Source organism: Crinia signifera, chromosome 2, assembly GCF_055691185.1.
Source record: "Crinia signifera chromosome 2, ASM5569118v1, whole genome shotgun sequence".
Lineage (NCBI taxonomy): Eukaryota > Metazoa > Chordata > Amphibia > Anura > Myobatrachidae > Crinia > Crinia signifera.
Genome location: NC_139218.1, coordinates 316347053 through 316373747, shown reverse-complemented (window position 1 = coordinate 316373747; position 26695 = coordinate 316347053). Strand labels below are relative to the sequence as shown.

Genomic DNA, 26695 nt, shown 5'->3' with positions numbered 1-26695 from the left:
TGCCCATTATATCATGAAGCCCCTTACACAATATGCAGCACACTGTAATGCCCATTACACACTATGCGACACAAGGTAATGTCCCTTACACAAAATGCCGATCATAATGCCCATATGAGATTACGACACACATTATGCTCCACACAATGCCCCGAGTACTCCTACATATGCCTACCACAGTTATGGCCACAGTTACCGACAGTAGCAGCACAACTTACACTGTACATAAGGCCCACACCAATTGCCGACAGTAGTAGTGTAACTGGTACTTATGTAATATCTGGGCTCCCTTTTTCTTATGAGACCGCGTCCGCTCGCCACGCTTCGGGCACGGTGGCTGGCTGCGCTCGCCACACTATATAAAATCAACTCCATACGTAGTTGGATAGTAGGGGTATGAAAAAATGGGGTGCATTTAACATGGGAGCCCAGATAATACATAAGTACCGTGTAACTTGTATGTAATGTCCACACCAGTGGCCGACAGTAGTAGCGCTGCCTCTACATATGCCCACACCAGTTGCCAACACTAGTAGCGCTACCTGAACATATGCCCACAGCAGTTGTGCTGCCTATACATATGCCCACACCAGTTGCCGAGACTAGTAGCGCTGCCTGTACATATGCCCACACCAGTTGCCGACACTAGTAGCGCTGCCTGTACATATGCCCACACCAGTTGCCGACACTAGTAGCGCTGCCTGTACATGTGCCCACACCAGTTGCCGACACTAGTAGCGCTGCATGTACATATGCCCACACCAGTTGCCGACACTAGTAGCGCTGCCTCTACATATGCCCACACCAGTTGCCAACACTAGTAGCGCTACCTGAACATATGCCCACAGCAGTTGTGCTGCCTATACATATGCCCACACCAGTTGCCGACACTAGTAGCGCTGCCTGTACATATGCCCACACCAGTTGCCGACACTAGTAGCGCTGCCTTTACATGTGCCCACACCAGTTGCCGACACTAGTAGCGCTGCATGTACATATGCCCACACCAGTTGCCGACACTAGTAGCGCTGCCTCTACATATGCCCACACCAGAAGCGCTGCCTCTACATATGCCCACACCAGTAGCGCTGCCTCTACATATGCCCACACCAGTTGCCGACACTAGTAGCGCTGCTTCTACATATGCCCACACCAGTTGCCGACACTAGCAGCGCTGCCTATACATATGTTCACACCAGTTGCTGACACTAGCAGCGCTGCCTATACATATGCCCACACCAGTTACCGACACTAGCAGCGCTGCCTATACATATGCCCACACCAGCAGCGCTGCCTATACATATGCCCACACCAGTAACGCTGCCTATACATATGCCCACACCAGTAACCGACACTAGCAGCGCTGCCTATACATATGCCCACACCAGTTGCCAACACTAGTAGTGCCGCCTATACATACAGTTGCAGTTCACTTACATTTTACTCACCTAGTTCAGGGCACTTTAGGCTGGCAGCTCATCCTCTCCTGTTTCTTTTTTCATCAGCCTTGCTCCCTTATACCTCCGCCCCCTCATCAGTGTAGCCCCGCCCCTTTTCAGTCCCTGCCACAGCGCTGACCAGGGTGAGAAGAGAAGTAGCTCTGTGCTGCTGGCGCTGCTACCTTTTATGCAGTATAACAGGCGCAGCAGCCACAGAGGACAGCAGGGGATGTGGAGCAGGGGATGTGGAGCAGGGAGAGCGCCTCTACTGCCCAGCGCCTCCCTGCCCTGCATCCTCTGCTGAGCGGGCAGCACTGGCCCTGGTCCCATCCATAGATCAATCAACATGCTAACAGCCAATCAGTGTCTTGCTGCAGGCAGGAAAGCAGGTAATGAATGCTGCCTGGCTGCACTGATTGTGTGCAGTTTACAATAAGAGCAGCTGGGAAGCATCTTTCTCTGCCTGCCCCTACCCTGTGCACAAAGCGAGAGGCCATACATAATGCAAACTCCAGCACATTATCAGTATAGTGTTCCTAATTTCCCCCATAGTTACATGGGGCTTGACTAAGTCGGGTGGGGTTGGAGCAGAAATTTGGAGGAACGGGGTATAATGAGGGAGTGAGGATATCTTTCAGTGCAAAGTATCCTGCAGGTGTTGGGCATACAGCAGCTTTCCTGCATACTACATGGGGATCTCTCTGCCGCTGCCCCATACAGCAAAGTGGAAGGCACCAGCATTCACACAGATACTTCCAATGCTCAATGGTTCATAGAATCAAAAGGCCTTGTGTAGTTTCCCAGTGTGCCCATACATTAAATCAGCATTGTCAACAATACATATAAAACTAACTACACTAGGATCATAGCAGCCATAATAAGTAGTCATTTAACTTTATTTTGTACTGCAGAACTGGTGTCATGAAGACAGGTCCTATATGCGAGCCAGAGCAGAAGTGTGTGAGCATATATACATTATGCTAGAATTATACTAAACTATTAACTTCCAGTTGAGATGCTGAAAGGATAGGTTTCTACTGCTTAATATGCTCTTGGTGACTGAAACCCAGAGTTGTATGGAATGGAGGTAGGAAAATGACAGACAACTCTTCAAGACTGACTAGATAGTCTATCTAAAATGTGTAGCAGGTGGTCATGGATTGGTGGCAATATGGGAGCAATTTCCCACCATTTTGGCTAAGAGGCATCTTGCTGTAGTCAGCCTAGAGCAGGAATGTCCAAACTGTGGCCCTACAGCTGTTGTGCAACTACACATCCCAGCATGCCTTACCATAGTTTTAGTATTCCCTAATAGCAAAACTGTGGCAAGGCATGATGGGACTTGTAGTTTCACAACAGCTGGAGGGCCATAGTTTGGGCATGCCTGGCCTAGAGCAAGGGGTTCTCAAATGATTACATCAAACCGTCTACCTCCAAGTGGGAGGTAGAGGGTGACAGAACAGCAGAGAGACAGAGGGTGACTAGGAAGAGGCAGTGGGTGATAGGCGTGGCAGAGGGTGACAGGGGAAGTAGAGAGAGAGTCAAAGGGTGACTTAGGAAAGGCAGAGGGTGACTAGGTAGAATCAGTGGATAGGATGATGGCGAGGCAGAGGGTGGCATGGCAAAACAGTGATGAGGCTAGCAAATCTTGACAGTGGGCGGAAGGAAGTAGCAGAGGGTGACCATGGGAGGGAGGTTGAGACAGTGGCTGCATGGAGATGCACTAGGTGACAACGATGGCAGCAGGGGGATGGTAAAGGCAGAAAGTAATTGGGTTGGCAGAGGATTAAGGGGATGGAAGACAGAGGCAGTGGGTGGCAGAGGTGGACTAGGGAGAGGCAGTGGTGGACTGATGAATCAGTTTACCCTGTCCCAAACCACATCCTACACGGAGTGCTCTCTAGTTCCCCCTTCCACAGACATCCCACAAAGCCTCCTTTCTCATGATATCCTGTGTCCCAGACCCCCATCCCCCCATGGATGACCCATGCTGCCAGCCTGTTGACCCATGTGTGCCCCCTGTTGATACATGCATATAGATGAGGGAGCCATCGGTGCAGCCTGCTGGTGGTAGTGGATGCAGGAGCTGCTACTAGGTGGGACAGGAAAAGCCAAGCATTGAGGTGGGGCAGAGTTTCCTGATGACTCAAAGTCTACTGCAGCCAGGGTACAAGTAAAGTTGCATACACATTACTTGACTTTAAGGCTCAAAGTAGCTCATTTTGGCCGATGAGCGGTGCTCCCATCATCACTGTCCGCCAAGTGAATTACTTTCCATAGTCTCAATGGAATGTGTTTCACCCCCCTCTGAACTAAATTGATGGGCCGGGTGAAAATTGCTCAGTGTGTATGCACGTTAAGGCTGTACCACACATCTTACGAGCTATGCCATTTTTTTTATTTTATTATTTTTTAAATATTGTGTGTCACTCCTAAAGTACCAGTGTCCACCCACCCCAGACTTGTCAGTATGAGGTTGTATTTCTTAGAGATCAGGACCACACACAAAAAAAAAAAAATTCAGGGGGCACAGCTACAAAGAAGCAGCCCTTGTTTAACACACTAGAGTCACTACGCCCCTGGTGAAATGGGTGTGGGTTATTTTTAAGATAAAGTATAAAGACATACTGCAATAGATGTGCTGGTACAATACAATCATCAACATACTCTGAGATTAGAGCTCCTAGGGAACTGTAGGAAAACTTAGAAAAAAGCTGTCAAACACAGTACACAGTTTTTTCCAATAATTTTATTAATATTAAAAGCACCCCCACACATAACCCCCATTCACCACATTACTACTCACCTACTCACCTGTTCCTGGTGTGGTTCTGCTTCTTGTTCACTGTATCCACTGTATCCATTGGATACAAATAAAAAATCCTCATTGAACAAAAAGATCTTGTTCCTTGTGTGACACAACACAGTGAGCTGCTCTCTCACCCACTAATGCGTCACCAGCCAGCTGCCCTAATTCAGTTCTGCAAGTGCTCTCATTGGCATCACACGGAGATTGTTCAGCGATGTTGTATCACACTATTGGCAGTATAAATAATTGCCAGCGGTGTCTGAACCACAGTGCTTTTAGTGTGTCCAGAGGGCTATCAGCAGTATGCACACTGCAGGGAGATGAAGTCCCAGTTGCAGCGCCGTAGGTGATGTGGATGCGCTATTTGACAGTGTGGTCACTGATAGTAAACTATTCCTGGCTGGGGAGTGGGGCCACCAGTGAGATAGCAGCAGGATTTCCAGTGTAGAAACCACATTCGCTGAGTTCAGAACGGTGACCAGCTAGCTGGAGAAAGATCCCTACTGGGTTTATTATCATATGTTAACCAAATGAGCAATTTTTACAACATGCAGTTTATTTTAATTAGTGATGTTAGCTGCCTTTCATGTGCACCTTTCTCTATTGCCATCTGTGGCACTGGCCAGAGCCGAATTTCCCATGCGGCACGTGTTTGGGGGCGGCACTTGGATACCCCTGATGGTACGGTCAGCCAAAAATGTACCAATAACTGCAAAATATCCACTGTACTGTACTATATTCCATCTTAAATAGAGTGTAGATGGATAGGACATGCACAGTTAGTGTCTTTTTTATAAATCCATTATATTGGCTATTATCAAATGAGGGCTTATAAGTAATCAATAAACATAATACAATTAGGCGGGGGGGGGGGGGGGGGGGGCGAACATTATTGTTGCGCCTAGGGGCGCCCTCATCCCTAAATTCGCCCCTGGCATACTATCATTACCATCTTCGCTATCCAAATGTATCACATGCCACTAACAGAGACTGGCTTGGTTAATGGGGCCACTACATCAGGGGATACTTGGGGCAATTTCCTGATCTTCTGGTGTTGTGTTCAGTGGGTTGGGGAAATCCAACATCTTGGAAAGTCTCTATTTGCAGATTACAACCCAAAAAAGAAATTCAGCACAGGTGAGTTGGCGAATTTTAACATGGAGTTTTTTTTTGTGCAAATTTCCTAGTCAATTTGAGCTTTTGATCGATGATCTTTGTTGTCGAAACAGGGATTGGGCCCTAGAAGTTCACTAATCTTAATGCACATCTATAGCATAGCTTACTTTTTTGTTTAGCATATCTTAGGTTTCCTGGGGCTCTGCAAATTGTTGGTGTGTTCTGCTCAATCATTAATTGACTTAATTGATTTTTTTTTTAAATTCAGCTTAATGTGAGGCTAAGGGGGGTATTCAATCCAGGGCTATGGCTGTCGAACTTGCTTGATTATTTGCAAACACTTGATGAAACCTGTCCGGTTCTATGGTTCAGTGAAATGACCATTTGTGTGTGGCAATTGGACAGCGCCTTGCAGATGCAAGAGAACCACTTTGTGGGAGTGTCATAAGTGTGTATGCAGAGTTCCGTGCTATCCCAAGGTGTGCGTATGGTGTAGGGATGCCTCTGTCAGATGGATCTCTTGTAAATTGTATAGAGCAGGTGCAAAGTGCCAATGATAAGGGATTGTGGATAGAAATACAGTTGATTGGAGTGACTATATGCATGAAGCCTTATAAATGACTATATTGGCATATGGCACTAAACCTGGATGCAGCTGCTCTGTGTGTGTGTGTGTGTGTGTGTGTGTGTGTGTGTGTGTGTGAGTGTGAGAGACTCAGAATAAGGGTGTGTGTGTGTGTGTGTGTGTGTGTGTGTGTGTGTGTGAGAGACTCAGAATAAGGGTGTGTGTGTGTGTGTGTGAGACTCAGAATAAGGCCATATATGAATAAATGTTGCATGACGCTTGCAGAATTAAAAATCTTTGATTTGGATAATACCTTAATGAGAAAACCTTTTTACGCTTTACTTTAAGTTAAATGAAGCAATTTAGAAGATAAATGAAATTAAAATGTTTGGAAACAAATAGCGCATTACCAGACGAGATCATTTTGTCCTCGCACATACAACACACTCTATACATAGCATAAAACATTTATGTTTGGAATTCGGAATTACTGGCAAACCCCAACATCTGTACCAAAGAGTTCCTCTGCCATGCACATGAAAGCATTTGTCACTCACCCAGCTTCTTCCTCCTGCTTTATCAAAACTGCAGAGAAAACACAGATGTTCGTTCTATTACTACATGCAATTGAATTTAAATAAATTATATAGCCTATGAAAAAAAATGTTAATAAATTAAAAATACAGTAATTTCCACAATAAGCACTGCAAACTGCATCATACTCTGAGCCGGATTCTGAGTTGCATTTAAAGTGGTTGCAATTCAGACTCTTCTGGTGCACTGAAATCCATTTCAACAGCCAGGTGTATTTAGACTTGGCAGTATCGGGGCAATCATACCGTCTCCAGCCCTCCACTTGTTAGAGCAGCTGCTCTCATCTGCATTTGCACTAGCACCCTTTTTGGTGCAAGAGATCTGACTGAGATTGGACATCTGCGTCTCTGCGTACATGTGTGAATGTTTTGTTGACACCCAGTTGTGCTCATTCAACTGTAAATGAGAAGCAACCAAGATGGGTTAAAAGATGAATCACTTGAAATTGTGCCAGGCTGCATAAGCAGTTTGGTAAAAATGGCTGATGGAATCACATTTGGAATCAGGCCCGCTATATGTAAGGAAACTAATATTTTTCAGTTCCTAGAATAAACAAGTTTTAATCAAAGGAGTCCTTAACACTCACTAGCGGGATATAAACTGCTTGTTGACAACCAAAATGAACCCTTTGAGTGCCAACAACTCTCTAAAAATGCCAGCATCGCTCACATTTGTTACATAAATTCAAATAAATGTTTTGTAAAAAAAAAAAAAGATTATATTTCCTATGTAAGGTAAACACTACAGGTCACTATGATGAATAAAAATGTTTGCTTGGGTTAAAAGCATTATAGGGAAAAGCTCATTTGTGGTCTCTTAAGGGGCATACACACGGAGCGATTGTGTGCTCTTCTCTAAGAAATCTGACTAGATTACTTAGAAAGTAAGCACAGATCTGTGTGTGTGTATACCCCAAGCTATTACAATGCACAGTCCGGCCCATCGCTATCACCCGCTAACTAAGTCAGTGCATCCAGTCAAAATCTAGTCAAATTGCTTAGGAAGTGACTGCAAATCTCTCTGTGTGTACAGAATGAGAGATAGTGATCACAAATTGCTTAGCACAAATCACTGCATGTGTATGTGCTCTCCATGGGCAATCTGGACACAGAGAAATTGCCTACCCTAAATAGCTGTTTCCTAATGACAAGCTTCCTAATGGAAGATTATATTCTTTTTTGCTACCCGACTCAAAAGGCATGTATTACTACATTCATGAAAACTTAACAAAAAAAGGGTTGATCTGCCCTTCTAAGTCTCATGTGGGGGCATATTTCTTCTTTGTGGGCAAAAAGGATGGCTCCTTCCGCCCATGCAATGACTTTTATTGATTAAACCGTATTACATTTAATGTAGGGGATACACACTGCGCTGTCATTCAGGATAGTAGTTTCTATAGGTAAAATATGCCAGTGAACACTGTAGGACCAGTGAACACTGTAGGTTAAAAAGGCAGACTTGACACAATTCCTATGTCAAAATTTGCTGGCGTCCCAGCTGGAATAATAATGCGGTATCAATAGATGATAATGATCCCCTCAGAGAAAAGCCGATAAGTGTACACACGGTTAAAAAGCCTTATAGCAGCAGGTAGATTAGTAAGCCAAAGTAGACCTAGGTTAGCGAAGACTTTTTTTTAAAGTATCCAGTTGCTTGGGAGACTAAACGCGTTGCCCCACTTCTGCCAGTGCTATCCGCAGACTTGCTACAGACTTTCGCCCATACCCCCAGAGATCTTTGCCGTTTCTACATCCGACTGGACGTTTTATGTATTATGTATATGTGTATGTATATGTGTTAATTATACTCCAATTTCTGTTTATTACCCACCTTGATCTTTAACTTATCATTTGTGTCTATATAAAATATTTTTATTTTTATATTTAATCACAGCGTGTCCTCCTTCATTGTGCTTGGCTTGTTATATATCATATTTTACCTATAGAAACTACTATCCTGAATGACAGCGCAGTGTGTATCCCATGCATAAAATTGTGTGAAGAAAATTCCTTTTCTTCCATTGGAAGTCCGGCAGACTTCTTACTCCTGCAGCAGCCATTCAGGGCCTTCTTTTATATGAAAATATTTTATATCTGAAAACCCTTTTACCTATTAGCGCCGGGGCTCTTGAGAGACTGGGACCTTCCCTTTCTCTTAAGTAAAAAACTCCAATGTATTACATTTAAGAATTCCTATCCTTTATCCCTCATCTCAGTGTTGTTTGATCAACTCCGGGCAGTGATAATACTCCAAGATTGATTTACAAGGATCACCTAACTTTATTAGGATTAAAGAAGGGGATGAATGGAAGACCGAATTCAATAATTGGTACTTGTTTCCTAGCATGGCGCCCGTCGTGGTACATCGCATGCCTTAAGTTAAGGTACTTAAGGCATGCAATGGACACGATGGACCCGATTTTCTGTCTATAACTGGCTCAATTGCCGGTAAAAGTGAAAATCGCGTTGATCGCGTCCGACGCGATCAACGCAATTTCCCCATAGGGAACAATTTTAAAGTGAAAATCAGGTTGATCGCGTCCGTCGCGGGCCATTATAATGGCCTGCGACGGACACGATCAACCTGATTTCACATAGGTGACAATGTTAAATGGGCCAATATGGCCCATTTAACATTGAATATGTGTAAAAAGCATGTTTAATGGCCCCCCCCCAATTTTAAACGCCACCCCGCTATTGACGCCAACTCGAAGCATGGCAAACGCAGCGGTACGTGTCCTCCGACCTTTTCATACCCCTACTATCCACGTCGGCGTGGAGTTGAGAATAGAAAGTGTGGCGAGCGCACCGAGCCGAAGCGTGTCGAGCGCAGCGAGCCCCGCGGATACCTGTGAAGCCCGTGATGGGCCGCGATACCTGTGAAGGTATCCGCGTCCGCTCGCCACGCTTCGGGCTCGGTGGCTCGCTGCGCTCGCCATACTTTCTATTCTCAACTCCATGCCGACGTGGATAGTAGGGGTATGAAAAGGTCGGAGGACGTGTACCGCCGCCACGCTTCGGGTTGGCGTCTATAGCGGGGTGGCGTTAAAATTGGGGGCCATTTCAAACATCAAGGGGGGTTTCTATTACAATGTCATTTCACATTAAAATTAATGCAAAATCACGTCGATCGCATCGCATGCGATTTGGTTGGCATGCGATGGACGCGATTTTTTCTTACGCGATGCTCACAATCAAAATCTGTGCCGCCGTGCTAGGAAACAAGTACCCAATAATTATTCAGATTGCAATGAGTATTTAGTGATGTCTTCCAAGATCTTATCAATGATGTCATATGGGAATTTCTTGGAAAAGTTGTAGTACCTCAACAAAACCTTGATTTATTCCAGTTAATTTGAGGAGCATTGGAAAATGTTAAATATGTACTCCAGAAATTCAGAGATCGTCTATATGCTAAATAAGAAAATCGTGAGTGAGGTAGAAAAATTCTATTTTTCTCAGATACGTCATCTTTCCCGAGAGGTTCAAAATGGATCTCAGCAATCCTGGATCCCGGAGGTAAACTATGATGTTAATAGTTCATTTTTTGCTGTTAAGTGTGCTCTGGAGGAATGGAGACATTGGTCCACTTATTCCATCTTCTTGTATTAATGAACAAGTACTTATTTCTCATATCCAAGAAAGGATTCAATTATACTTACGATAATTCCGTTTCTTCTGAACTTCTCCATGGCAGCCATTACTCTGGGTTATTCCCTCTCTCTCCAGGTTTAGACAGGTAGACTTGTAACTCCTCCCACCTAGGGTATATCTCCGCCTCCTCCCCTTCCTCTCCAGTCTTTTGAGTGTCTCTATTCTTAATACCATAGACAGGGAGGGAAACTGTAGGCTGCCATGGAGAAGTTCAGAAGAAACGGAATTATCGTAAGTATAATTGAATCCTTTCTTCCTCACTCTCCATGGCAGCCATTACTCTGGGATGTACCAAAGCATAAAAACAGGGGGGGACTCAATAACGACATAGTCAGGGTGATGCTTAATATATATTTTGAATAGCTCACAAAACAGCATGTTGTAGCACCACCTTCCCCAAGTGGGTAGGAGATACATTTACATTGTAGTGCTTAGCAAAGGTATGAATGGAGTTCCATGTGGCAGCGGCACAGATGTCCTTAGCTGAGAGATTTGCTCTATTCGCCCAAGAAGTAGATATGGCCCTGGTAGAGTGTGCCCTCAGCTCCTTCGGAATTTCCAGGCCTCCTTCTTTATAGACGAAAGTTATTGCTTCCGTAATCCAGCGGGCTATAGTGATTTTGGAGGCTGCTTCGCCCTTTCTTGACCCTGAATGCAGAACAAATAACTGTTTGGTCTTACGTATCTCTTCTGATCTTTTCAAGTATAAGGAAATTGCCCTGGGCATATCGAGCATGTGCATTCTTCTTTCTTCCTCTGTCTTTGGGTCTGGAAAAAAGGCTGGAAGAATAATTTCCTGATTTATATTAACATTGGAAACGACCTTAGGAAGAAAACTGGGATTTGTTCTCAACAATACTCTGTCATGAAGAATATTGAGGTAGGGTTGTTCTGCCCAAAGAGCCTGTAATTCACTGACCCTACGAGCCGATGTGACCGCTGTGAGGAAGACAACCTTCCATGTCACTAATTTCATATGTGCCTCTTCCAACGGTTCAAACGGTGCTGTCATCATGGCGTTCAGAATAAGATTCAGGTCCCATGGTGCTATGGGTTCCTTGATTCTAGGACGCTGTCTCTTTAGTGCTTGGCCAAATTTTCTGACAAGCGGATCTTCGGACAATCTTATGTCCAATAAGACGGATAAGGCTGAGATTTGCACTCTTAACGTTGATGCCGCCAGACCCTTTGAAAAGCCTTCATACAGGAACTGTAGTACACACGGGACACTGAAGCGTATATCTTCTGGATATGACTTGGCCCATTCAGTAAATTTGTTCCATGTTCTGTAGTAAATTCTTGAGGACACATCCTTCCTTGCCTTCAAAAGGAATTGCGCCACCTGCTGGGATAAACCCTTTTTAACTAGCATCGCCCGTTCAACAACCACGCCGTCAAATTTAGAGTCTGGATGTCTGGATGTAACAGTGGGCCCTGCTGAAGGAGATTGGGAAGGAGAGGCAGTCTCCAATGATGTCCGTCTGACATTCTTAGTACTGTTGGGAACCAACTTCGTCTCGGCCAAAACGGAATTACAACAATCACAGTGACTCTTTCCTCCCTTATTTTCTTCAGTATTCGTGCAATCATCGGGAACGGTGGGAACACATACCCGAGACTGAATCTCCACTTCTGGACAAACGTATCCACACCTTCTGTCCCCAGTACTTGTTTTCTGGACATGAAGCGATTCACTTTCTTGTTGTGGCCCGTCGCCATTAAATCTATCTGCGGATATCCGAACCTTTCCGTGACTTCCAGGAAAACCTCCTGGTTCAGTTCCCATTCGCCCGGAACGACTCTCTTTCTGCTTAGAAGATCCGCCAACTTGTTGTCCTTCCCTGGGACGTGTAACGCAGATATTGAGCTTAGGTTTGATTCTGCCCATGGTATGATATTGGAGATCTCTTCCCATAATCTTACGCTTCTTGTCCCTCCCTGATGGTTGACATAAGCCACCACTGTCATGTTGTCCGATCTTATTCTCACGTGGGTATCTTTGATGGAATCTTGAAAGCACTCTAGTGCTCTCGCCACTGCTCTCATTTCTCTCTGATTTGATGACATCACTCGCTCTTGCTGTGACCACAGGCCCTGACGATTTTCGTCTTGTAGGTGCGCTCCCCATCCAGACGCGCTTGCATCCGTGGTTATTACTTGGTAGTGCAACTGGCTCAGGGATGTGTGTCTCTGCTTTAACTGAGGATCCAACCACCAGTCTAGAGATCTTCTGGACCTTAAAGTTAACCTTACTTTTGACTCCAGCTCTGTTGTTCCTTTTGTGAGAGGCAACATCTCCCTTTGAAGGGTTCTCATATGCCACCTTGCCCATGGGATGACCCCTATGGTTGATGACATCATCCCCAATATTCGGAGCGTTTGTCTCAGAGAAGTTGTCCTTTGTGACTGTAGTATTAGGGCAAGATTTTGAATTCTTCCGCATCGGTCTTCTGACAAATACACTGCGTGGTCTATCGTATCTATCATCACACCTAGAAACTGAATTCTCTGCACCGGCTCCAGTTGGCTCTTTGCTTTGTTTATTAACCAGCCGTGGTCCCTTAATATTTTCATCGTGACTTGTAAAGCTTGTCTTGCTTCTTCTGCTGTTCCTCCGCATATCAATAGATCGTCCAGATAGGACCATATTGCTATTTTTTGTAATCTTATGAACGCGATCAAACTTGTTAGTATCTTTGTAAAGATTCTCGGGGAGGTTGAAAGCCCGAAGGGAAGGCATTTGAACTGTAGATGCTGATTCATAACCTCTAGTCTGAGGAATTTTCGATCTCTCATGGCAATTGGCACGTGGAAATAAGCATCCTTCAGATCTACTGAACACATAAAGTCCCTCTGATTTATGCCTAGAAGAATGACTTGCAGAGTGTCCATGTGGAACTTTTTTACTTGGATGTTCAGATTTAGTTCCCTTAGATCCAGAATTGCCCGATAAGCTCCGGAAGCCTTTTTTACCAGAAACAATTTGGAGTAGAAACCTCTTTCCCTTTCCCTGACGGGTACTGGTTCCACGGCTCCTGATTCCAACATTTCCTGAATTATTAGGCTTAATGCTCCTGACTCCTCCGCTGTTGTGGGTACTCTGGATCTTACAAACCTTCCTCTGGTTGGTCTTCTTTGAAATTCGAGGCTGTATCCCTGAGTGAGGATTGACAGAACCCATCTGTCTTGGATAGATTCTCTCCACTTGTGTACAAAATTGGTCAACCTTCCTCCTACTGGGATCTCTACCTCGGTGCCGTAATTGTCAGAATCTTCTGTATCCTCGTCTCGCCGACTGGCGAAATGACTGCCTTGTGGTTCCTGAGTTGAATCTTCCATACTGTCTCCCTGGCCTATAACTCTTGGCTTCCTTAAAGTGTTGCCTAGGTGACAGACCACTGAATCTTTGTTTCTTGTCTTGCGGAAGTTTAGCTGACTTCCCACCAGACATTCTGTGTATTATGGAGTCTAGTTTGCTGCCGAATAACAGCTCCCCTTCATAAGGCAAAGTAATAAGACGATTCTTAGAATTGGAGTCTGCTGACCAGCTCCGCAACCAGACAGCACGTCTTGCTGCCACACCAGCTGCCATAGTTTTAGCAGAATATTCAACTACGTCCAATGACGCTTCGCATAGAAATTCTATTGCTTTCATCATGACGTTCACATTTTTCAGGAGATACTGTCTAGAAATCTTTTCTTCTATGTCGGTTGTCATATTGGTACCCCAAACCCTCAGGGCTCTCGAGGTTGAAGCCATGGCTACTCCTGCCTTTAATGCTACTGTGGATGTGTTGTGTACTTTCTTAAGTGCCATCTCAACCTTCTTATCCATACTATCTTTAAGGTTTGCGCCGTCCTCCAACAATATGGTAGTTTTTGAAACAACCTCAGAGACAGCAGCATCAACCTTCGGCACCTTACAATATTTCTCGAACAGCTCATCTTTAAAAGGAAACATCCTTTCAATTCTCTTGAAATTACTGAATTTCTTATCCACATTCTTCCACTGATCAATCATCAAATCCTTTAGCACCTTGTGCACAGGAAAATTTCTCCCTTTAGCCACTCTATCTTCAAACAAGGAATCAGGTGTCTCATCCTCCTTTTCCTTATAATCCATAGCTTTATATATATACTTGAGTAAACTCTCAACCAAATCCAAATTAAATGCTCTTTCTTTCTCAATCACTTCACCCGACTCAGGTTCTGAAGTATCTGTGTCATCTGCGTTAACTACAGGTGAATCAGATTCTGCATCACAGTCCAGGCTAGTTTGAGCCCTGGTTCTTTTGGCTCCTTGCACCTCCCTTAATTCCTCCTTGGTAACCAAGGACTCCTTCATCCATTGCATCAACTGTGCTAGATCCACAGGCTGAGCCTCTGCAGGTTGTCTACACTCCTTGCATAGGTTAATGCCCTTTTCCACAGGGAAAACTTTGTCACATGACATGCAATTATTAGAGGCATGCTTGGTTTTAGCTTTCTTCTTAAGGGGACCTTTAGACACACTATGATAAACAGAAAAAGCCTGTCACTAACTAGACTTTACTCCAATCCAAGTAAAACACAGCACCTCTATGAGGGCTTACCTCTCCACGGCAGATTCTGGCATGGGGGGAGCAACATTGGTCTCTGGATCCATCCTGAACGACAGCAGTGTTGTACTCAGAAAACGAGTAATCACTTAGCCATCTGACACTCCTTTTGTATTCAGCGCCGAGCGCCGGCGCATGCGCAGTATGCGCTTCCGGACGCCGTGCGTCCACTTCCGGCCATGCGGAGAAGTGCTTCTAGCAGACAGTCTCCTCCGGCTGTTAGTATCCCCCTCAGCCGACTGCCGTACGCGTCACTGCCGTACGCGTCACTTCCGTACGCGTCACTTCCGCCGCGTCTGAGCCTCGCGTCCCTAAGCCCGGCAGTCTGCCCGCATCTCAGGCTCCATGTTTATCCGCCGGTCACGGCGACATCACTGTGCACGCTCCGTCGGCTTCCAAGGAGAACTCAGTGCAGGACGCTGCCTGATGAGAACCCCATTATCCCCAAATGCCTTCCGTATCAGCTCAGACACGCAGGACTGAATTGCTGCATAGCCTGAGGTAAGCCCTATATAGAACAAACAAACAAACCTATCCTACCTAATCTAACTTAGAGACAGGAAAAAAGACTGGAGAGGAAGGGGAGGAGGCGGAGATATACCCTAGGTGGGAGGAGTTACAAGTCTACCTGTCTAAACCTGGAGAGAGAGGGAATAACCCAGAGTAATGGCTGCCATGGAGAGTGAGGAAGAAATTAGGTTTTGAAGCGCCTCAGAGAACTCCTTCAGGACTCTTGTTTGTCAAAAGAGGAATCAGAGGAAGGGAGGTTGATAATCCACACACAATTTAAGTTGAGATCCCTCTTATTAGGAGATTCTAAAAGGGCCGCCTTTTTTTGTTTTTGAAATGGTGCTATCTGGGCAAGCAGGCAGTATATGGTTTGATCAGAATGAGAAAAAATGGGTTTGCACTATGGACGCACTCCAAGAAAGAATAATCAAATTTTTAAAACTTTAAACTTTATTTTTATAAAGTTTAAAGGTTTAAAAATTTGATTATTCTTTCTTGGAGTGCGTCCATAGTGCAAAGCCCTTTTTTCTCTTTCTGATCAAACCACGGACTCTTGTTAGTGCCAGAAAATCTTAGAAAACCTGTATTATCCGAATTTCATGCATATAAGACTGTTGGGCATCTGGGACAAAAACCCTTCTAAAAGTTGTTAAAAAGATATCATCTGGGCTTGTGAGATTTGTGCTAACAAGAAATCCCTCTGGGGATCTCCATCTGGACCACTCTTGCTCATTTCAGTACCCTCTAAACCAGTGGTGTCCAACTCACAGCACAACAGCTGCCACCGATTTTATATAATGGATTGGAAAAACTGTTGCAGGGCACGGTGGGAAGTATAGCTCCACAACAGCTGGAGGCCATGAGCTTGACACCACTGCTCTAAACCTTGGTATCACTATTCTATGGACTTTATTGTTGAATGCTTTAGAAAGAGCACACATTTTATTCCTTTGTATAAACGTTCTTGTGCCAAAGAGCTCGCTTTTTTATTCATTCAGCATATTTTCTGATTACATGGATTACTGTACCTAAAGATATTGTGTTGGACAGGGGTACTCCATTTGGGTGCCGGACGGGATCCCGACAGTCATTAACCCAACGTCTGTATCCCGACTGTTAAAACACAGACGGCCGGGTTCCCGACGGCCGTCGGCTATTTTCCCTCATGGGGGTCCACGACCCCCATAGAGGGAGAATAGAATAGGTGGCTCGCGTAGCGAGCCACCGTGCCCACAGCGTGGCTAGCCCGCAAGGGGCTTTGTTGCCCTGGCCACGCTGTCTAAGTCCGGGCAGTCGGGATCCCGACGTCGGGATAATAACTGTCGGGAACCCGACTGTCGGAGAAACATACCCCACCCCTCCATTTATCACCCGCTTCTACAAATCTTTTTGTTCAGCTATGAGTATTAATCTAATTCTTCCTATAGGTTACCATCCACCATACAATGGACAGACAGAACTGTTAAATCCTTTGAACTATTTCTTTGCGTTTACATTTCCAAATGCCATAATAAGAAAGAACGGGTTGGGATCATTTGGTCTATTGCATTATGGTAGAAAGTCATTAGGTCGAATCCATTAGGTCGACATGCTAAAAGGTCGACATGATTCTAGGTCGACATGGGAAAAGGTCGACATGATTCTAGGTCGAAAGGTCATTAGTTCGACAGGTCATTAGTTTGACAAGGTCATTAGTTCGGTAGAATTGGTGGCGGTTACTGCGCTTATCCCTCTGTATGTGGGGCAGCTTAACTGAGTGGTCCGTGCTCAAATTATGGGTTAAACAAATAGTAGTTGTTAAGCGCTCACCTAGGTTGTGTATTTATATGCAAGTATTTGACAAAATGTTGGTGTTTATGAGGAAAATTACTTTAACTGTAACAGAAATTAAATGTTCTCCCGTGTATGTGAGAATGAGTGACAGAATTAGCTGATAATGTGAAATCAAAAGTGTTTTTATTTAAAGTTGCAAACAAGTGTACATAGAAAACAATTGCAATCAGGGTGGGTGATGTGAGCCTTGAATGAGCCCCTTTGGGGGAATTTGGGTGCCAGCAGGTCCCTTTTTACCATAAGCCTAGAGGGCTTATGTCTCATACAGGTGGGGGTGGTGTGTGGGCTGCCAGTAATAAGCCCTTGCGGGTGTAAGGGGTCAGCAGAACCCTTTAACCATAAACCGGTGGGCTTATGTCTTATGTCGGCAGATGTGGTAGTAGTTGGGCAGGGGGGTACAGGTACAGTCCAAGGTGACAACACTGTTGGTGGCTGGAAGCAAAGTCAATGGATACTTGGTGGGTTGCGCTGGGTAGCGGCGTCCCGCTCCCAGGAGTCTTACCCACGTGATCCTCTTGCAGAGTGGTACGCAGCGGTGCTGTGCTGTGGTCCCTGTCTGCCGCCGCCAGTACGAGGTGAGGGGTGCTCACCCGGCTGGCTGAGATGTGCGTGGCCGCTTGGATGGGGATGCGGCCTGCTCGGACGCGACTTCCGGGTTGGAAGGGGACGCGACTTCCTGGTTAGTCGCGATGACGTCACTGCGGGAACGAACGCTCGACTCCGGCTGGGAGGAGACTTCTTGTAGTATAACACTGGATGCTTTTGAAGTGCTGTGTAATGGTGTCCAACGCGTTTCAGCCACTGTGGGCCTTTATCAGTGGCTAGAGACCTTGACAACATGAAGGACAAACCAAACAAGTATGACACCAACAACATGACCAAATCAGAACTACAAGCACTCAAAACCCTGGAAAAGAATGACCAACTTATAATCAAACCAGCAGACAAAGGGGGTGGCATAGTGGTACTGGACCAACATGACTATACAACAGAGGCACAACGCTTACTCAATGACATTAACACCTATAAACCACTGAAGGGTGACCCCACACAGCAATTTAAAAAAGAACTTGACACACTACTTAAAACAGGCAGAGACAAGGGCATCATCAACAAACATGAACACATGTTCCTACAACAGGAACACCCCCTCATACCCGTATTCTACTACCTCCCTAAGATACACAAAAATCAAACACATCCACCAGGAAGGCCCATCATCTCAGGCATAAACTCCCTCACCTCTAACTTAGCCCAATACACAGACAACTTCTTACAGGATCATGTTAAAGCACTACCCTCATACATAAAAGACACCACTGATATCATCAACCACTTACAAACCATTCAATGGGAATCAGACTACTGGATAGCCACCAGTGATGTTACGTCACTATACACAGTCATCAACCACAACCAAGGCCTAGAGAGCACCAAACATTTCTTAGATAGAGACACAGAAATCCCACCGGAACAGACCACCTTCATCATTGACGCCATCGACTATATCCTACACCACAACTACACATGGTTCAATAACACTTACTACCTACAGACCACCGGGACCGCTATGGGATCAAAAGTGGCACCCAGCTATGCTAATCTGTTTATGGGTACCTCTTTTCCAGGGTTTTGAGTGCTTGTAGTTCTGATTTGGTCATGTTGTTGGTGTCATACTTGTTTGGTTTGTCCTTCATGTTGTCAAGGTCTCTATCTCTCCTTGATAAAGGCCCACAGTGGCTGAAACGCGTTGGACACCATTACACAGCACTTCAAAAGCATCCAGTGTTATACTACAAGAAGTCTCCTCCCAGCCGGAGTCGAGCGTTCGTTCCCGCAGTGACGTCATCGCGACTAACCAGGAAGTCGCGTCGCGTCCCCTTCCAACCCGGAAGTCGCGTCCGAGCAGGCCGCATCCCCATCCAAGCGGCCACGCACATCTCAGCCAGCCGGGTGAGCACCCCTCACCTCGTACTGGCGGCGGCAGACAGGGACCACAGCACAGCACCGCTGCATACCACTCTGCAAGAGGATCACGTGGGTAAGACTCCTGGGAGCGGGACGCCGCTACCCAGCGCAACCCACCAAGTATCCATTGACTTTGCTTCCAGCCACCAACAGTGTTGTCACCTTGGACTGTACCTGTACCCCCCTGCCCAACTACTACCACATCTGCCGACATAAGACATAAGCCCACCGGTTTATGGTTAAAGGGTTCTGCTGACCCCTTACACCCGCAAGGGCTTATTACTGGCAGCCCACACACCACCCCCACCTGTATGAGACATAAGCCCTCTAGGCTTATGGTAAAAAGGGACCTGCTGGCACCCAAATTCCCCCAAAGGGGCTCATTCAAGGCTCACATCACCCACCCTGATTGCAATTGTTTTCTATGTACACTTGTTTGCAACTTTAAATAAAAACACTTTTGATTTCACATTATCAGCTAATTCTGTCACTCATTCTCACATACACGGGAGAACATTTAATTTCTGTTACAGTTAAAGTAATTTTCCTCATAAACACCAACATTTTGTCAAATACTTGCATATAAATACACAACCTAGGTGAGCGCTTAACAACTACTATTTGTTTAAGGTCATTAGTTCGACATTGTCTATGTCGACATTCACAAGGTCGACATGGGGTTTTTCACTGTTTTTTTACCTGAATGTCAACACAGTCGACATGGACACAGTTTAAAGTGCACTGCATCCCCTCGCATCGCTCGCTGCGCTCGCTATGCGTCGGGCACGGTGCCTCGCTACGCTCGGCACACTATTTTATTCTCCCACCACGCCCTAGTGGATGGTAGGGCATGAAATACCGCCTGTCGGCACATGTTGGCTCAAAAAACAGTGAAAAACTCCATGTCGACCTTGTGAATGTCGACATAGAAAATGTCGAACTAATGACCTTGTCGAACTAATGACCTGTCGAACTAATGACCTTTCGAACTAGAATCATGTCGACCTTTTCCCATGTCGACCTAGAGTCATGTCGACCTTTTAGCATGTCGACCTAATGGATTCGACCTAATGACTTTCTACCATAATGCAGTAGACCAAATGACCGCATCCCGAAAGAACATCTACCCTTAGCCGATTTCGCTTATAATAACTCAGGTCATTCAGCTACTAAAATATCTCCATTCATGTCTATCTTGAGTCGCCATCCCAGAGCTAATTATTTGGAACCAGCATCTTAGGAACAAGGCACCTCTACATTTGTCTAGCAGCGTAAGAGAATCTGGAGAAAAGTTCACCAGCGCTGGCACACTTCTTTTTTTCTTTGACCTCTCCAGTATACCTAATGCAGTCTCATCTGGGCACACAGGTGTATCATAACAGGAATACGCAGAGTTGGACACAAATGTAAATAAATAAATGTTTCCATGTGTTTCATTTATGCCAGTTACAAGTTGGTGCAAAGTGTATTCTGGTTATGAGGATGACAAACTAAGCATACACATAGGAGAGGGATGCACCGCAACTCTGCATAGGCAAATATTTATATATACATTTATTTCCGTTCATGCAGTGCTCAAGCAACTATGCCCGATCAGGTTCTAGGTCAGTGAATTTTGGGGGCATGAAAAAAGATGTAGGGCTGTACCACTAAAACAATAGACTACTTAGGGTGGTGTTCATACTTATATCTATGCAAATAGTGAATTTTGACCAAAATACCCAAAAATGAAAGCATGCCCACCAATTCCAACTAGACTTTATCATTGAGCTGACATAGCAATTGGCTGTTAATCAAGCTCATCATGTGAATGCCAGGCGAGTGAACAGCCATGGATCCAGACAATTGGCAATCACATCATATTGTGTGACCAGCTAGAAATGCATAAAATCATGAGCCATTACATAGGCTGTGGCCGAGCAGGCTGTGTGCATGGTTTAGCTGTGTGCATAATAGTTTTGAAGTGCATCATTTTTAAAGTGCGGCATTTTTTAAATATAACTGTGGCGTTATACTGGCGTTCAGCTTATCCTGAATGAACTGACTTCTCTTCTCATCTCTTTTCATCAAGGTAACCAGCTTGGCTGCAGATGATTCTACCCTCTGTCCTAGATTGATTGATATTGTCATAGGTAACCAGCTTGGCTGCAGATGATTCTACCCTCTGTCCTAGATTGATTGATATTGTCATAGGTAACCAGCTTGGCTGCAGATGATTCTACCCTCTGTCCTAGATTGATTGATATTGTCATAGGTAACCAGCTTGGCTGCAGATGATTCTACCCTCTGTCCTAGATTGATTGATATTGTCATAGGTAACCAGCTTGGCTGCAGATGATTCTACCCTCTGTCCTAGATTGATTGATTGATATTGTCATAGGTAACCAGCTTGGCTGCAGATGATTCTACCCTCTGTCCTAGATTGATTGATTGATATTGTCATAGGTAACCAGCTTGGCTGCAGATGATTCTACCCTCTGTCCTAGATTGATTGATATTGTCATAGGTAACCAGCTTGGCTGCAGATGATTCTACCCTCTGTCCTAGATTGATTGATATTGTCATAGGTAACCAGCTTGGCTGCAGATGATTCTACCCTCTGTCCTAGATTGATTGATATTGTCATAGGTAACCAGCTTGGCTGCAGATGATTCTACCCTCTGTCCTAGATTGATTGATATTGTCATAGGTAACCAGCTTTCTACATACTTGGTCTGGCTGGGCTGCAGATTATTACACCTCAGGTGCTGGATGTATTTAAATGCTTTGGTAATTGATCATTCTGCACACTGCTTTAGATATCAGAAATGTGTTTTTGACAAACTTAATTTTGCAAGTTAAAAAGCAAATCTCTGTTGCCTATGTGAAGGGAGGAATATCTTATAACTCTTAATGACACATGCTATCTTGGAATGCATGGGTGTTTATGTAAGCCCCTTTTATTACCATTCATTGTAGTAGGGGGGTTGGGATTGGGTGGGGAAAGTCCAATTAATGAGTGCAGATGCATTTAAAGATCATTACATAGGCTGTGTGCATGGTTTAGCTGTGTGCATAATAGTTTTGAAGTGCATCATTTTTAAAGTGCGGCATAATTTAAATATAACTGTGGCGTTATACTGGCGTTACACTGAAGTGAAACAGAAGGACAGAAGCAACAACTGAGAAAACCAAAGACTGCTTTGAGTGAGTTTAATTTATTCTCACGACATACTACCTCTGGCTGCTTAATCTGGCAATTCAACCATAATATCATCATTTTTACATCTGCAAACAACTTTTACTATCACTGTTAATGCTTGTATTTGCACTGTCAGTTTTGAAAATGCCAAGCTGTACCTCTAATGACCTCACCTCTCCTGCTCTTCCACTGATTTTAGGTGTCCCCCAAAATTTTATTCTTGGCCCTCTTCTTCTCTTTCTCTATACGTCCTCTCTGGGTGAGCTTATGTGCTCACTCGACTTCCACTATCACATCTATGCTGATAACACTGAAATCTACCACTCCTTTCCTAATCGCTCTCCCTCTATCCTCACTCATATCTCCAACTGTCTCTCTGCTGTCTACTCTTGGATGACCCAGCGCTTTTTTAGACTTAAAATATCAAGGACTAAGCTGACCCCTTCCCACCCTCCTGCATAAAACCTGACCATCTCTCATACTAACCTGTTTATGCCCACTTCTTTCCCTTCTGTGTCACCCTGTCTGTCTAACCCTCCCCTTTAGAATGTAAGCTCTCACGAGCAGGGCCCTCTCTCCTCATGTGCCTTTCTTAGAATATATAAACCACTGCCACCCTGATGATTGCTTCAGTGTCCTGTCCCCTGATGCAACTATCCATATTAACCATGTACTTGTCCTAAATGGTCTTGTGCTGTAATTTGTTATGTGTTTTTGCTAATAACTATGCTCTGTAAAGCGCTGCGGAATTTGTGTGCGCTATATAAGAAACTGTTAATAAATAAATAAATAAATAATAAATGAGCAATTCTATCTACTGTATGTGGAGGGATTTATGATAAAAGTACTTGAAATGATTTGTATCCATAAATTGTGGAAGATCACTTACCTTCTAATTCTTCTAAGTCTTTGGGTTTGCTCCAGCGGGACTCCTTGGACTGAGAGTTGTAATAATACGGTTTGCCGGTTTCAGATTTATATTCCTTCCAGCAACACTGTGACAGGAGCAGCTGCAAAGAACAAATGAAAGAAAACTTTCTGTTGACTGAAAATAATATAAGCCAGTCTCCTGTATTTAGTCTTTCCGATATTATTATTCAGGTCCTTATTATGCTGTCTGGACATATAAATTCAGTCACACTTTGCAGAACATGATCACTATATTGAGGTTCCATACATTAATAGATCTCAGCACATAAACAGAGCGGACAGCGCACATCAGTGCAGCATGTCATGGTTGTTCTATGGCAGGGGTAGCCAAGTCCAGTCCTCGAGAGCTACCAACAGTTCATGTTTTCTACCCCACCTAGTAGGTGCACAGGTGTATTCATTACTCACGGACACATTTTAAAAGATCCACAGGTGGAGATAACTACTTCTGTGAAGAGACCTGGAAACTTTGTTATTATAGGAGGCTAGAACCCTATCCCTCTTTCCGGTTTAAGGCAGCTAGATTGCCTCCTTTCTGTTAGGTGGTTTTGCACTTAACCCAAAAGACAATTTTTTCTAATTTTACACAATAATATCAGCCTGGTGCCCACCGCCCTGGGGCACTGGGTTCAGCCTGGCAGGGGTTAATCTGGAGGGGGGACTTGTTTACTAGGGGGGTTTCCACTCCCCCAGGGTCCCAGCCCAGGTAACGGGTTAATGCTTTGGCCAGGGGAGTTTGTAAAAAAAAAAAAAGTCTCCCCGGCTGTGGCATTGCCCTGCTGACTGTTTGAGCCCGATGCTGGTTGTCAAAATACAGAGGACTCCTATTCATTTTCTCCCCCGTATTTTGGGAATCAGGACTGGCCCATGAGCCTGGTGCTGGTCTTAAAAATACTGGGAACCCCAATTTATTGTCCTCCTGAATTTCTAAAACCAGGACCGGTTCAATGATCCCGGGGCTGGTTATAGTCCTACGGGGGGACTCCATGCCATTTAAAAAAAAAATGTATATTTATTTTTTCAACATTTTATTTACACAGGGCAGCATTGCACGGATCTGACTGCCGCCAAATACGAATGGATACAAATGGCTACAACATTGGAAAATACGAATGAGGAGAATACAACATCTTTGTATATTTGTTGTATTCGCCATTTGTATTTTTGGGTCATATACAGCCTATACCGTTCATACGGGGATTGGCCGTGTACAGCTGTCTTAGTCAATTTCCCCTTCCCTCTGCACATGTAAAATCTACCCCACCTGCAGTGCAAAATTGCTCTGCCAAGTTGCCTACCTTTTTGCTTTATTTGCACACATGAATCAGGATCTTAAACAAAGCATATATTACTAACAAAGTAAATTTGTGTAATTCATAGTAAATCGGACATTTGCTTCCGCTGAGAATTTGAGAACTGGTTGGAGTGATTACTGCTATTTGGGTGTTACACAGGCACATCAAATGACATTACACCTTTTGTTCAGAAATAACTCAATGGGTCAATTATATGTTTCGAATTGACATTTTTAAACGCTGGAATAAAGTGAGAGAGATACATCCAGTATAAATTAACAAAATTCATTTGTAATTTATAAATAGCTATATATTTACCAACAGAAAGAACCGTTGTTTCTAAAACTAGAGACCATATATAATAGCCTGAGTGTTGCTGAATTGAAGAGATTCTGGCAATTTAATCCTGACATTTCAAGGTGGGAATCATTTTGCCTTTTAACCCTTTGAGTGCCAACTTTACTGTGAGAGATCCTCAAAATATCCGCTAAAAATACCAGCATCGCTCACAGTGACCGCTATAAATACACACACAGCCAAGTCAATTAATTGAAGTTTAGTTAATTATTGCACCCAAAAAAGAACAGTCGCTGTAAGCGACGCTGGCATTTTTGCTGGATATTTTGCACATCGCTCACAGCAACGTTGCCACGCATAGTTAAACCTATATGATAGCTGCTTTATACCAGGCTCTGAAGTTTTCACATTGTCCACTTACCTCGGTTTTAGATTTCAGCTCATCTGGCTTCTCCCAAGTGGATTGTTTGCTATCTATGTTGTAATAGTAGGTACGCCCATCTGGAGCTTTATGCTCAGTCCATAGAGACTTCTGTGGAACGAAGAAAAATAAAATTAACAAAATATATTTTTTAACCATGACGAGCACATTAGCAAGAAATGTCCACAAGTTGTCTTATATGTACACAGGCTACACAAGATGTGCATATCTGTGGTACACCAAAAATAGCCTGATGCAAATGAAAATAGTCAGTTTCGGGCATGTTGAAGGTGACTGCTACCAAAAACACAAAGAAGGTTTACTGAACATTAGGCTCCAGCAGCAAATAGCCAGACCTCATCTAAACAGATCAGTGATTCTCGGTCCTCAGGACTTGAAACAGTTCATATTTTCCAAGTCACCTAACTAAACATAGTGTACGACCACCTGTCCCTTATCAATAATCCAAAAGTGACTGAAAAACATGAACTGTTTGAGGTCCTGGGGATCAAGTTTGACAACCATTTATTAATGAGTATAACGAAAACTGTGGTAGCACAAAAAGAGTTCGTGCTGGAAAAGAGTTACGCTGTTTGAGTGCACACTATATATTTTGATAATTTGTACTGTATTGTAATGATGGATACGATATAAAATTTAACTTTTAATAAATTTATTTTTAAAAAGATTTCCTCTTTGTTTTTATTCCTTTATATCCTTGGGAACAAAAGAGGATTTGGTTATCTAGGTGAAATATAGGGTTAAAATCATACACATTTAAACATGGTGCTCATACAAAGAGATGAAATAAGAAAGTGTAAAGGAGTAGAGTGTTAAAAAATGTCAGAGCCCGTGGTCTGCTGCACTTAATTTGATATTTTTTAACAATGTTACTGTAGGTCTCCCCTGGGTCTTATCGTGTCTGTGCACTTTTGCCTATATTTGGCTTATGCCCGGTTACCTACTCTGATGTATTACAAATGGGGATATATGCTGATTACTACTGATGCCTAATTATATTGGCGTTTAGTTCAGCATATTCCCGTTATCCAAGAAAAAAAGGGGGGGGGGGCCCGAGAAGAGAGGGAGATTTTTTGGCGTGGGGTTTATTGTATCTCCTCCAAGTTTGAGGTTATACCACTCCCTCCGATCCTGGGGATTATATTTGCCCCGACTGGTAATAGTATTATTGGAATTTTTAGCTTCCAAAAGGTTTTAGGGAAAAGAAGGTTTTCTGTGTATAGTTTTTATGTGCACATGTCGCCTTTAGATTGTAATTTTAATATTTATACAATGGCGTGGTTTCCTAGTTGGTCTATCACTGTTTACCTCAGTATATATTCCTATGCTGCCGTAGGGGTCCCTGTCTGGACCGACAGTTGGATTCCCTTTGCAGTTTTTTTGGGTCTTGAAAAAGCCTGTATAGGTGAAACGCGCGTCGAGCTGTTAGAGCCCGACCTCTAGCTGCACTATATGATAACAATGC

At 44.1% G+C, this 26695-nt stretch overlaps 1 protein-coding gene across 7 annotated transcripts in view; it reads right to left on the bottom strand.

Moving 5' to 3' along the window:
- The window catches only part of PRPF40B (pre-mRNA processing factor 40B), a 150823-nt gene that overhangs the window by 87143 nt on the left and 36985 nt on the right, over positions 1-26695 (bottom strand). For all 7 annotated transcript variants that reach the window (XM_083169029.1, XM_083169031.1, XM_083169028.1 and 4 more), the window contains 3 exons: positions 25210-25320; positions 23156-23276; positions 6487-6514 (listed from right to left, as the gene is read on the bottom strand). In XM_083169029.1, coding sequence (XP_083025155.1) covers positions 6487-6514; positions 23156-23276; positions 25210-25320 — 260 coding nt within the window. The remainder of the gene's footprint in view (positions 1-6486; positions 6515-23155; positions 23277-25209; positions 25321-26695) is intronic.